Source organism: Pantherophis guttatus, chromosome 11, assembly GCF_059756535.1.
Source record: "Pantherophis guttatus breed Tessera chromosome 11, ASM5975653v1, whole genome shotgun sequence".
Lineage (NCBI taxonomy): Eukaryota > Metazoa > Chordata > Lepidosauria > Squamata > Colubridae > Pantherophis > Pantherophis guttatus.
Genome location: NC_142073.1, coordinates 534,766 through 546,713, shown reverse-complemented (window position 1 = coordinate 546,713; position 11,948 = coordinate 534,766). Strand labels below are relative to the sequence as shown.

General features: G+C 57.4%; 4 protein-coding genes across 4 annotated transcripts; 2 read left to right on the top strand and 2 right to left on the bottom strand.

Moving 5' to 3' along the window:
- Positions 1-260: 260 nt before the first annotated feature.
- VPS4A (vacuolar protein sorting 4 homolog A) lies at positions 261-5,602 on the top strand. Its single transcript, XM_034426699.3, has 11 exons — positions 261-592; positions 1,073-1,184; positions 1,294-1,441; positions 1,587-1,648; positions 1,779-1,898; positions 1,985-2,141; positions 2,302-2,450; positions 2,591-2,672; positions 3,348-3,567; positions 4,036-4,176; positions 4,401-5,602. Exons 1-11 carry the CDS (start codon positions 572-574, stop codon positions 4,500-4,502), a joined length of 1,314 nt encoding a protein of 437 aa, XP_034282590.1. The 5' UTR covers positions 261-571; the 3' UTR covers positions 4,503-5,602.
- Positions 5,593-6,700, bottom strand: PDF (peptide deformylase, mitochondrial). The gene is made up of 2 exons (XM_087877327.1): positions 5,992-6,700; positions 5,593-5,897 (listed from the first exon to the last, which is right to left on the bottom strand). The coding sequence occupies exons 1-2, from the start codon at positions 6,566-6,568 to the stop codon at positions 5,740-5,742; spliced, it is 735 nt and encodes a 244-aa protein (XP_087733453.1). The 5' UTR covers positions 6,569-6,700; the 3' UTR covers positions 5,593-5,739.
- On the bottom strand, positions 6,694-9,996 carry COG8 (component of oligomeric golgi complex 8). The gene is made up of 5 exons (XM_034426694.2): positions 9,574-9,996; positions 9,282-9,489; positions 7,987-8,808; positions 7,513-7,681; positions 6,694-7,153 (listed from the first exon to the last, which is right to left on the bottom strand). Exons 1-5 carry the CDS (start codon positions 9,927-9,929, stop codon positions 6,876-6,878), a joined length of 1,833 nt encoding a protein of 610 aa, XP_034282585.1. The 5' UTR covers positions 9,930-9,996; the 3' UTR covers positions 6,694-6,875.
- Positions 9,997-10,092: 96 nt separating this feature from the next.
- Positions 10,093-11,808, top strand: NIP7 (nucleolar pre-rRNA processing protein NIP7). Its single transcript, XM_034426702.3, has 5 exons — positions 10,093-10,215; positions 10,374-10,460; positions 10,712-10,850; positions 11,164-11,304; positions 11,388-11,808. The coding sequence occupies exons 1-5, from the start codon at positions 10,160-10,162 to the stop codon at positions 11,505-11,507; spliced, it is 543 nt and encodes a 180-aa protein (XP_034282593.1). The 5' UTR covers positions 10,093-10,159; the 3' UTR covers positions 11,508-11,808.
- The last annotated feature ends 140 nt before the right edge of the window (positions 11,809-11,948 follow it).

Genomic DNA, 11,948 nt, shown 5'->3' with positions numbered 1-11,948 from the left:
GGGGGCAAGAAGTTTAACTCCCAGCAATGAATTGGGAGCGGGTGAGAAAAATGGGGAGGGGAAAGGGGGGGAGATGCCCCCCCAATCCAATGGGGCACTGGGGGCGCAGACCCAGGGGAACCTGCTCCCCGCGTAGGACGGAGCCCGGGTCCCTCCGGCCATGGAAGGAAGGAAAGAAGGCCGGGCGGGGCGGGGGGGGGTCCTTCTCCCCGAAGAAGCGGGAAGAGCTGCAGAGGCGGGCCGTCTGCATTCGGTGGGTCGAGGGCGCGGCGACCCCGTGAGGTGGGCCGTTCCTGGAGAAGGCCCGCCGCTTTTTCCGCGCTTGGCGTGCCGCTGGAAGGCCAGCGAGGCCGGACGCGGCAGGCGGAGCAGCAACAGCAGCATTGCTCGGGCGGCGAACTACCACTCCCATCGGCCCGCGCGCCAGCGGAGAGGCCGCCCCGCCCCCGCGCGTTGTTATTCCGGCGCCGGCCTGCAGGGGGGGCTCTGCGGACCGAGGCCGCCACCGCCGCCCCTCCGGAGCCCCCGCGACCCGTCCGCCGCCGCCGCCGCCGCCGCGGGCAGGGATGCGATGACCACGTCCGCCCTGCAGGTGCCTCCGTCCCCGCCGCCCGGGCCACGCGCGCCGCTCCCGGCTCCAGGCCTCCCGAGCCGCCCAGCCACGGGCCCGCCCGGCCTCTGCCTGCCTGCCCCCCGTCCCACCCCCCCCCCCCCGCGCGGTCGCCGCCGGTCTCCCTCCTCCATTGCGGCGGCCCGGCCCGAGGGAAGCGGTTTGGCTGCCGCGGGGCCCGAGCGCCCCCCCCCGCGCAGCAGCCCCGCCCGTGCAAGGCTTGGGGCCTGTGGGCCCCTCCCGAAGCGGCTGCTCTGGGGGCCTCCGGGGCCAGAGCGGAGGGGCCGGGAAGGGGCCCCGCGGAAAAGCCCCGATCCCGAGCCTCCCGGCGCCCCGAAGGTGGCCTGGGTGCCCGAGGGGCGCCGCCGGAGAAGGAAGGGAGGGGGGGCGCTTGGGCGGCTCCTCTCCTGGCCCCCCCTCGCAGCACCGGGGCTCCCCGGCTGAGCCTGCTTGTCTTTCCAGAAAGCCATTGATTTGGTCACCAAAGCCACGGAGGAGGACAAAGCGGGCAGCTATGAGGAAGCGCTGCGCCTCTACCAGCACGCCGTGGAGTACTTCTTGCACGCCATCAAGTGTGAGTCCAAGAGCGGCTTTGACCCTGGGGGCCAAGAGGGGGAGGAGAAGGCCCAGGGAAGGGAAGGAGCCCCGGTTCTAGCGCCCCATCCGTCCCGTCTGCCCCACAGATGACGCGCACAGTGACAAGGCCAAAGAGAGCATCCGGGCAAAGTGTGCCCAGTACCTGGACCGGGCGGAGAAGCTGAAGGACTATTTGCGGAACAAGAGCAAGCAGAGCAAGAAGCCAGTCAAAGAGGCCCAAAATGACAGCAAGGGGTAAGGGCCGGAGGGGGCATCCATCCAGGAAGGCTGGGGGGCTCCTGTTGTGGGGCCCCTGCACTGCCTGTGCCAAAACCGACTGAAGAGGAGCTTGTGAGGAGTCCTTGCTCTGCTCATGGCCTTGGGGTGTCTTCCTTTGCAGCAGCGACAGCGACAGCGAGGGTGAGAACCCGGAGAAGAAGAAGCTGCAAGAGCAGCTGATGGGTAAGCCTGTCCCACTCACGCCGGAAGGCCGGGGGACGGTCCCGGAGGCTCAGAGACCGCTCTGTTCCGCCGGTGAGGGAGGGCGTGAATACTCAGTTCAGGTCTCTGGGGCAAACTACCTTGGCTGCAGGTGCCATCGTGATGGAGAAGCCCAACGTGCGATGGAGCGACGTAGCAGGCCTGGAGGGGGCCAAGGAGGCCCTGAAGGAAGCTGTCATCCTGCCCATCAAATTCCCTCACCTGTTTACAGGTGAGACCACGGGGTCCCTCTCAATGTTCTCTGAGATGTTTTGGGATGAATGAGGCCATCTCCTCTTCTCTCCTCTCCTTGGCCAGGCAAGCGCACACCCTGGCGTGGGATCCTTCTCTTCGGCCCCCCGGGAACTGGGAAGTCCTTCCTGGCCAAAGCAGTGGCCACCGAGGCCAGCAACTCCACCTTCTTCTCCATCTCATCTTCAGATTTGATGTCCAAGTGGCTGGGGGAGAGTGAAAAGTAGGTGGGGAGGGCAAAGCTTGCTCTGTTGAAGAAGTGGGGCCAGGGGTGAATTGAGGCAGCATGGTGGGTCTCTATGGGGAGTTTCCTTCCACTGTTTGGGCAGCCTGCATATGGGCTGTCCTGGCCCTCTCCTCACTCTGCCCGGCTTTCTCTTTAGGCTGGTGAAGAACCTCTTTGAGTTGGCCAGGCAGCACAAGCCGTCCATCATTTTCATCGATGAGGTGGACTCTCTGTGTGGCTCCCGCAATGAGAACGAGAGCGAAGCTGCTCGCAGGATCAAAACAGAATTCCTGGTGCAAATGCAGGGTGAGTGATTGGCCGCCGGGCAGGAGTCCGGAGCAGCCGCTGTTCTCAGGCCAATGGCCAGGGCTGAGCAGTCAGATCTGGGAGCGTGGGGCCAGCTCTCTCCAGAAAGGGTGACACGGGGCACTTCTCTTTTTTCTCAGGGGTTGGGAATAATAATGATGGCACTTTGGTCTTGGGCGCTACCAATATCCCCTGGGTACTGGATGCTGCCATTCGGAGAAGGTGGGTGAGAGCAGTGCGTGCATGGGTGAGTTTAGCCTGGCAGAAACCAATTAATCACACTTTGTGTAAGTAGAAATAGCCGAAATTCAGGTTCACAGGGTTAGAAATTCAAGTTCAACAGATTGTAGTTCTCCGAATAAAAAACAAAAGTCTTCCTGCTTACTTCAAAAGGCAGTTCCTCAACCTCACACTGCAGGTATATTCCGTGGCTTTTAAAGTCACCATTAGATAATGTGTGATTTCTGCCCTTTGACTATAATGCCATGTTGTGTGTGCCGCACCTGGTGCTGCACGTAGCCAAGCTTTGGCTGGCTTGAAAAGTACTCGGGTGGGAAGGCTGCAGGAAATCCCCAGGCTGGGGCCTAGAACAAGCATCCTGTAAAAATATCTTTCTAGACAAGCATCATCCACGGAGTCCTGAAGGGAGGTGTTTTATTTACTACTACAAAGAAGCACAAGAACAAACTAAACTGTGTAGACATTGGACTGAAGGCAAACCTTTTCACTAACCTCTTGGCCAAATGCAGTTAGCTGAAACCGTCCCAGAGGAGAGGGGTTACTGTCAACACACACCTCAAGGGCAGGACGGTGAGAGAGAGACGCGCATGGAGGCACACCCATGCTACGCAACCCAGCTTTGGAGATTGACCCCTGCATTCCTTCCTTCGCACATAGGTTTGAGAAACGCATTTACATCCCACTTCCAGAGGAGCTGGCTCGTGCCCAGATGTTTAAGCTACACCTAGGCAACACCCCCCACAACCTGACCGAAGCTGACATTCACGAGCTGGCCCGAAAGACCGATGGCTACTCGGGGGCCGACATCAGCATCATTGTGCGGGATGCCTTGATGCAGCCCGTCCGCAAAGTGCAGTCAGCCACGCACTTTAAAAAGGTGAGACTGGCAGAGCGTATGTGTGCATGCGTATGTAACTACAATATCCTGATGGCTTCTGGTACAAAGCAGGGCGCTTTAGCTGTGAAAGGGACGAGCTCTCTGCCCACCTTTTTTCATGCAGTGCCTCACCCATTGCTTGCCTACCCACACCTGATTTTTTTAACATCCATTTCTTTTTGTGGGGAGGATTACCGAACACGGCAGGCATTGTTCCTGTCATCCAATGGGAGCAATTGGACTCTTGAGATCGGAGCGTTGAAAGCCTTTGTGATCTTGCAGACTTCCAAGACCGGTTCGCTCCCTTTCGCAGTCTTTGACCGCTGTTACTGGAGAGCAGATGGTGATTGAGGGGTGGCTTGTCTGCTGGACTGTTCCTTTCTCCCCTATGTTGCTGCTGGGCCTCCCTTCCCAGACCCGAGTTAGACAACCCTCCTGATCCGTCTACTATTTGTATCCTTACTGCAGGTTCAAGGACCTTCTCGCGCCAATCCTGGTGTGCTGGTAGATGACCTGCTGACTCCTTGTTCACCAGGGGATCCTGGGGCCCTTGAGATGACCTGGATGGAGGTGCCTGGGGACAAACTTCTGGAGCCGTTGGTCTGCATGGTGAGTGGTTGTGACAAAACCCCTTTCCTCCCCTCCTCCTGGCTTAGGCCAAACTCTGCAACAATACACCCAGGGCTTCTGTGTGGAATGTGGGTCCACAAAATGGGACTGAGCACAAAACTAAGCAAGGATATAAAGCATCAGTCCAGTCGCCCCTTACGTTGAGGGGAATACTGCTGAGATGCTGGACGCTTGGGGGTTCTGAACGTTCTCTCTTTTTGCAGTCAGATATGTTGCGCTCGCTAGCCACCACCCGCCCCACGGTCAATGCGGAAGATCTCCTGAAGGTGAAGAAGTTCACAGAAGACTTTGGCCAAGAGGGTTAATGCTGCACCTGTGGGACACCCCATTGTTAGGTGGGAGCAGCTAACAGCCCATTTTCCTGGCCAGGAGTGGAAATGGCCAGGAGCGGCTGGTGGACTCTGCCATGCAGAAGCTTCGTTCTCCACCTGTCTCCGCTGGAGCATCTCTGGCTGGGAATGGAAAGGGATCCATTGGGGTATCAAGGGACAAGAGCAAGCCTGACTCGGTCTGCTGTCTTTCTCCCGCCAAATACCCCATCATTCTGGTGTTTTCTTTTATTTCCGATGCTTAGTTTCTGTTATCAAAAATAAAAGCAGCCCAACTCCCTTCTGCTCCCTGCCATTTCCTCAGCTCCTCCCCCCAGTGAGTCCACTTCCGCTTCCCAAAGAAAAACCAGGGGTTCTTCCAGAGACCTCTTTCCATCTCCAGTACTGCCGTGCCTCAGCTCAAGATCACTTGAGGAAAGGGGCGTCATTTTGCCAAACTTGTGTGATGCTATTTTATTGGGTTCTGGTATGTTTTGCCGATGTTCAGTTTCTGCCCACTCCAAACTCCTTTTGCTCTCAGAACAATTTTCCTTCCAGCCTTTGGTGAAGGTCCTCAGCTGTTGCTTTGCTCCTGGGTGCATGCTTGATGTTGGGTCTGGGGGGAGGGCGTAGCAGCCATAGCTTCAGACTGCAGGACTCCTTTGCAGCCATGCAGTTCCACCTGCCTGCCAGATTACTTTGCAAAGGAGAGGGGAATGGTGGCTTGGCTCCCATTGACAGGACACAGGTGGCATTCCCCGTAAGGCCTGGACGAATCCCAAGGAAGCTTCTCCCTGCAACCTCTGGCCAAGTAGAGTTGCCTTCTTGAGCAGAGCTGAACAGGCAGAAGCATGTGCACGCACACACATCTATGCCTGGGGTCAGGCTCATTGTTTTTACTGGGTGAACTTGTGCCACAGGGAGAGGCAAGTACCACCCCACCATCCTTAATATAAGCTTTAGGCCTGCCTTGTACTTAAGAGGGCTGAAGGACCGCTTTCTCACAGCCCAGCCCACATGTAGATACATTTTAAAGTGATGGGTTGTATGGAGAGAGGTGGCTTGTGGAAGAATAAAATGCTGGAAATGAAACCTTACAACATTCTTTTCTTTAACCGAAAAAACTCGTAACATTCACAGCAAGTTCAAGTCCTGCAAGGCAGCAGAGGCTGGGCGGCTGCTTTTAGTAATGCCACCGGTGAGGCTGCTCCCTCCCTGGATTGAAAGGAGGTGCTCATCGGTTGACCTTGGCCCAATGCAAGCAGCTGAAAGTCCCGCTCTCCATCTTGTCCACGTAGAGGATCCCTTTGATGTGGTCCATCTCGTGCTGAACGATACGGGCTGCGAAACCTCTGGCTTGCCACGTGGTCTCCCCTCCAGCCTCGTTTAGGCCTGGGGGGAGAGAAAAAGCCCACCAGCGGGGCCTGCTTTGGGATCCCGGGGGCGAGCAGGCACCTCTCCCTGCGGCCGCCTGGCCCCTCCTTACCTGAGACCTCCACGGCCATGTGCCGGGCGACCACGGCCGAGAAGCCGGGCAGGCTGGCGCAACCCTCCGTGAAGTAGCTGGCCCGGCTGTCCAGCACCCGCACGGCCGGGTTGACGAAGACGCGCAGCGGGAAGGGGGCGACCTCCAGGGCGCGCAGCCCCTCGGGCAACTCCTCCGGCAGCGGCGGCCCGCGGAACTCGGCCACGAAGACCTGCAGCGGGACGCCCAGCTGGGGCGCGCTCAGCCCCACGCAGCCCTCCCGCCGCATCACCGCCACCAGCCGCGCGATCAGCCGCTGCACCTCCGCGCTGCCCACCCGCTCCGGCTCCACCGGCGCCGCCACGCCGCGCAGCACCGGGTCGCCCACCAGGCAGACGCGCTGGAAGGGCGGCTCGCACGGGCCCAGCAGCCTCCGCCGCAGCCGCTGCCAGGCGCCGGGCTGCCCCCAGGGCCGCTGCGAGAAGGCCAGGCCGCGCGGCCGCCACGGGACCGGCACGGCGCGGAGGACGCCCCCCAGCCCGCGGCTCCAGCTCCGCGCCGCCATCCAGGAAACGGGGAGGGGGGAGAGTGGAAACATCGGGTAGCGCAAGCGCAGACGGGCCGGCACGGCCGCGCTCAAGCCCCTCCCCCCCGGGAAGCCCTTCCCCCAGGCGTTGGGAGGGGTGAGGGCGCCTCCCGCCCACAATAAAATACCTCGGGAGAGAAAGCAAAACACCAACTTTATTCTCAGGTCTTCTCTTGCATCTGCTCACCCCCCCCCCTTCCCTTCCTTTCCTGCTTGGCCAGGGAGGCAGCCAGAAACAGCAACTGCAGCCAAGCGCAGCCCTTGCCTGGCCAGGGCGGAGGGGGGGGAGCCCAAAGATGAGCCCCCAAACCTCCACCAGCTATCCTGTTGCAGAGACCCCGCCGAGCGGCCGTGAGTCCTCAGGAAGGGGGATCTTCTCTGCAGCTGGAAGAACAGACACGGCAGGGCTAGGATCTGCTTCCTCCTGCTCTGAGCCAGAGAGTCCCAAGTCCAGGGGAAGTTGTAGGGCCAGCCCCTTCTCAGCCAGAGGGAGAGCAGTCTCTTTCTTGGGAAGGACTGAGCCCAGGAGCTCCTGGATCACCTCCTCATCTACACAGGCGAGACCTCCGTATTTATGGACCTGAGCAGCAGGAACACCTAGCAGGACGGGAAACAAACACAAAAATGGGAAACCAGACCCTCCCGTCAATCCTAAATCCCAGAGAAGGTTCCTTTCTATGCTTTCCAAGTCTGTGATCCCTCCCTCCTGGGCACCTATGCACATAATTCCCTGATAGGGCAATCGTCCCAAAGCTTCTTTTTCCTAAAGGCAATTAGACATTCTTGATGTTCAAAGAAAAAGAAAGTCCAGTAGCCTTTTTGTAAAAAGCGGCTTTGGGACAATTGAAAATCTCAATTGACAAGAGGCCAGGCCTAACTCCGAAGAGCAATAAAGTTGGCTTCACTTCCACCAGCTTCCTCCTACCACTTCCTGCAAGGAAGTAAAGGTAACTGACCCAGAATCTGTGCAATCTGGGCTAGAGGGAAGAGGAGTTGGAGACAGCGGTTGAGATATGGCACCAAGTCTTCCAGGAATGCTGTGCAGAACTGAACAAACAGCTCTTGCTCTTGACTGCTGAATGCTGCCGCCTCCGCCCGATGGAAAGCCAGAATGATCTTTACACCCTGGGGAGAGAAAAGACTCATTAGAAGCCTTTGGTTTATAAATTCAGAGCAACTGGATGAAAATTACCCACTAAAAACTCGTATCATGAATTATCCAACCAGGCAGATATACTAGTACTCCCCACAGGCAGTGCTTGACACACCTAGAAACAATCCACCAGCCACAAAGAGACTATGAGAGATCTAAGGAGCTCAGCTTAAAATGGGAAGAATGCATTCAAGCTTCTGGAATAGCCATTAAAATAATTATTCTCACCACTCTGAAATACAGAATATTTTTCCCAATCTAAGATAGAAAACAGTACCTGGCTGAGCACGTTCTCCAGGAGAGCTGCCACAACCGGGGCCAGAGCAACAGGACAGCAGAGACGCAAATCATTGAAAGCCATCAGGATGTTGTTGAGCAAATGGGCAAGAGGGGGGAAGTCTAGTAGCACCAGAGGGGGCTGCAAGGTGCCTGGCTGGGCAGAAGGCATTGGCACAGAGATGGCACTGCCCAAGAGAGCCGGCGCAGAGATCAATGTGTAGGAGTTCATCTCTTCTTGGAACTGGTCTGTGGCCTCCTGCATAGCTTTTTTGAAGGTAAGGAGCACCACACGCTGAAAAATGGGAACAAGCTGGCCCCGGAAGTCCGCCCCTACCCGGCTGAAGGACAGGCCAAAATACATGCACTGGCCCAGCAAAGAGTCAAGGCGATTGCCCACACCACGCTGTAAGTCTCGCTCAAGAACCAGCAGAAACTGGGAGACTTTCTGCAGCACCCACCCATGGAAGATGGCACTCTCATTGAAGGTGTCCTTCCCCAGGGGCAGCACCAGCGGCTCTTCATCTGCAAATATGGCACGATACTGCGTGACAATGTCAAAGAGATGCACGCGGCATGCCTCTATCGTTTTTGTGATGTGCACATAGGGGTCATCAACAGGAACAGCCGCAAGGATGGAGCGCAGCCAGAAGTCTCTTGCTTGCAGGAACGTGATGCGCAGTTCGGCCTCTGTGAAGACATCCATGCAGCGCAAGTAGCCAATGACACGTAAGCAAGCGGGCAGCTGGATGTTGGTGCGTAACTGCTGGATCAGTTGAGTAAGCATGAGCTGTGTGGACTGACGCACCTCAGCCACTATGCCCTAGGAAGGAGAGAAAAGCTGTTCTTAGTGGGGCAGACGCTCTGAAAATAGATTCCCAAGACCATGCGAGAGGCATGCCCCAGTTCTAATTCTGGAGCCCCCATTGCCCTTTGGACACATTGTAGCAATACTGCCAGAGATGTGCTCTGGCAATATTAAGGACAGCCGGCATGTTTGAGCAACTGCATATACACCGCAGTTACCTAACAAAAGGCACTTGGTCCTAAATCACCTCAAATTTCTGAGTATAAAAATAACCAGCATTTTACAAATCAAAAGAAAAGCCATAAAGCCTCAACACTTTTGCTTTGCCTTCTCCCTTCTCTGAGTTGGAGTTCTGCTTCAAGACTAAGGCTCCTGCTGAAGAGGAGAACGAAGCCTTCATCCCAAAGCTCTCAGGTCAAGTGCACAGTGAGCAGAGCCTGGAAGTTCAAAGCACTTCACCAACCGGTAATCCCCGGTTGCTCCCGAACCTGAATTACGGGGATGCCGGCGTGCTTCTTCTCCAAGCGGCGGACGTAGGAAACGAGCTCCAGCGCCTCCTCGTAGTAGCTGTTCCGGACACAGGTGTCCATCAGCTGCGGGATCTCCAGCACCTCCAGGATCTCCGTGTGCCGGTTCAGCGTCACGTTGTTCATCCGGCGGTTCTGCGCGATCTGCTCCGCGTGGCGCATGAAGCCCCTGCGGGAGAAGGCGGCGAATCAGCGGGCGGGCCTGCCCGGCCGGCGCCCCCCGCCTCCCTCCGGCCGGGAAGCAGCGGCTCACCGGCAGGCCTCGGCGAAGGGCGGCAGGCGATCCAGCAGGCGGCTCAGGCCTTGCTCGATGCCGCCGAAGCCGCGGCGGGTCTCGGCGGTGCACTCGGCCGAGCGGATGAAGGTCTTGTAGTGCGCGAAGGCCAAGGCCCGCGTCTGCGCCCCCAGCTGCGCCCGCTCCTCCGCCAGCCGCCCGGGCTCCCGCCGCAGCGCCTCCAGGCCCAGCCCCGACAGCGCCGCCAGGTAGGTCGGCAACTCCGCGTCCCCCGCCGGCATCGCTGAGGGCGACGCGCGGAACAGCCAGGCCAGCAGGCTCGCCTCCTCCACGTCCGCTGCGCTGCCCGGGGCCGCTGCTTCCGAGGCCGCCATCGCGGAATCTACGTGGACCAGGAAGTGATCGCTATGACAACCGGGGCGCCGGGCCCTTTCGTCGGCACTTCCGGCTTCCGTTGCGACCACTCTGTCCCGACGTTCTCTGGCACTCCATAGTCCATGAAGCAAGCGCGGATTGGATGATCCTGCAGTGAAGCAACTTCCGGCGCTGGGAGCCGCTTCCGGGCCCGGCTACGCTTGCAGGTCACGCGGCGCTCGGAGGGGCGATGCGGCCGCTGACCGAGGACGAGACCCGCGTCCTCTTCGAGAAGCTCGCCCGATAGTACGTGCCGGTGCCGGTGCCAGTGCCGGTGGTAGGCGGAGCCACCGGCTGGGCGGTCGGGCTGAAGGGAGGCCGGAGAGGGAGTGCTTGGCCGAGGCTCCGGCGGGGGCGGGGGAGGGGGGGGCTGCCTCGGCTGACTCCGTCTCTTCTCTTCGCAGCGTCGGCGAGAACATGCAGCTGCTGGTGGACCGGCCGGACGGCACCTACTGCTTCCGCCTGCACAAGGACCGCGTCTACTACCTCAGGTGGGCGGGGCCCGTGGGGCGAAAGAGGGGAGGGGAGGGGGCGCGCTCCCCCTTGTATGTCACCGTCAGCCCTGGGTTGGAGGCGAAGCTTTTGCGCGTCTGTGACCTTCGGGGGCTCCTCCAGATAGAAAGGTTGAGGAGCCCGGGCCCAAACCAATGGCTGACCCTCCATTTGCCCTACAGTTTTTGAGACTGGCCCACTGAAGCCTGTTCCTAGCTCCCGGGTGACTCTACTCTGCTTTGTTTTTCAGCGAGAGACTTCTGAAACTAGCTACCAATATCCCACGGGACAGCCTGGTGTCCCTAGGCACCTGTTTTGGAAAATTCACCAAGACCCAGAAATTCCGGCTCCATATCACTGCCCTGGATTACCTCGCCCCTTATGCCAAGGTAAAGATGGGCCGATGTTCATTTTATTTGAGAAGCATTTCTCTCTGTTCCAAAGCAGGAGGCTTGAAGGATGTGAGAGATGTTTGTCATGCTCCAAAAAGAAGGGAGAGGGCCAGAATGTCAACCGGCTTGCCTTGGGACAATGAGTAACATTTTTACTGCAGCGGTCAATCTAAGAGCAGTAAGGCCTGGAAATGTAGCAGTGATAACTGTTTAATTCGGTGCAGGAGGCCTGAAGAGGCCATTCTATCATGCAAGGAACCACTTCTTGAGGCTTTAGAGTTCAGAGGGTTATTCTGTTTCTCTCCTGCAGTACAAAGTCTGGGTAAAGCCTGGGGCAGAGCAATCTTTCCTTTATGGGAACCACCTCTTGAAGTCCGGTCTGGGGCGCATCACTGAGAGCACTGCTCAGTACCAAGGAGTGGTGGTGTATTCTATGGCTGATGTTCCTCTGGTGAGTTGTGGCAGGTGTTTGGATTTGGGTGGATCCTGATACAGAGAAGAGTTGCATCATTTACTTTACCTTGTTTCCTGCAGGGATTTGGGGTGGCAGCGAAAACCACCCAGGAGTGTCGAAAAGTGGATCCCATGGCAATTGTAGTATTTCACCAAGCAGACATAGGCGAGTACATACGGCACGAGGAGACACTGACTTAATAAACTGGGCTGAATTCCTCCCAGTGCTGTCTGGCAGCCGTACACCTTAAAAATTGCTGTGCTTTGGATTATTTGATGCCCTTTTTGTGTAACCTGGAAGGAGTGCCGATTGCATGAAATGCAATCGTTTCCCAGTCAGAAATTTTTAACGTGATCAGTACCTGCGTTTCTTAGTTGGACAACTTGTAAAACTTTGGGATGAAGCTATAACTTAAGTCAAATTATTTGATGTTGTTATTCACATTGTTTTACTCATGTTGAGCTCTGAGAGCTAATAAAGATGCCATTTCTGTTATTTTTAGCACAATGAATGCACTCGTTTCCTTTTACCTTATTAGCACCTTATTTTAGGTGTTTCCTAAAAGATTGCATCTCAAGGCAAAGAAAATTTGTAAGGGGAGAATTCTGGTTGCATGTTCCTGTTCTATTTGGATTATATAA

Excerpts from the sequence above, each read along its gene's own strand:
- COG8 (XM_034426694.2), bottom strand. The coding sequence starts at position 9,929 with ATGGCGGCCTCGGAAGCAGCGGCCCCGGGCAGCGCAGCGGACGTGGAG. Across the intron at positions 9,490-9,573 it reads CCCTTCGCCGAGGCCTGCCG|GGGCTTCATGCGCCACGCGG; the intron begins GTGAGCCGCTGC and ends CTTCTCCCGCAG. Across the intron at positions 8,809-9,281 it reads CCGGCATCCCCGTAATTCAG|GGCATAGTGGCTGAGGTGCG; the intron begins GTTCGGGAGCAA and ends TCTCCTTCCTAG.
- VPS4A (XM_034426699.3), top strand. The coding sequence starts at position 572 with ATGACCACGTCCGCCCTGCAG. Across the intron at positions 1,442-1,586 it reads GCCCAAAATGACAGCAAGGG|CAGCGACAGCGACAGCGAGG; the intron begins GTAAGGGCCGGA and ends CTTCCTTTGCAG. Across the intron at positions 1,899-1,984 it reads ATTCCCTCACCTGTTTACAG|GCAAGCGCACACCCTGGCGT; the intron begins GTGAGACCACGG and ends CTCCTTGGCCAG.
- NIP7 (XM_034426702.3), top strand. The coding sequence starts at position 10,160 with ATGCGGCCGCTGACCGAGGACGAGACCCGCGTCCTCTTCGAGAAGCTC. Across the intron at positions 10,851-11,163 it reads ACCTCGCCCCTTATGCCAAG|TACAAAGTCTGGGTAAAGCC; the intron begins GTAAAGATGGGC and ends TCTCTCCTGCAG. Across the intron at positions 11,305-11,387 it reads CTATGGCTGATGTTCCTCTG|GGATTTGGGGTGGCAGCGAA; the intron begins GTGAGTTGTGGC and ends TGTTTCCTGCAG.
- PDF (XM_087877327.1), bottom strand. The coding sequence starts at position 6,568 with ATGTTTCCACTCTCCCCCCTCCCCGTTTCCTGGATGGCGGCGCGGAGC. Across the intron at positions 5,898-5,991 it reads CATGGCCGTGGAGGTCTCAG|GCCTAAACGAGGCTGGAGGG; the intron begins GTAAGGAGGGGC and ends CTCTCCCCCCAG.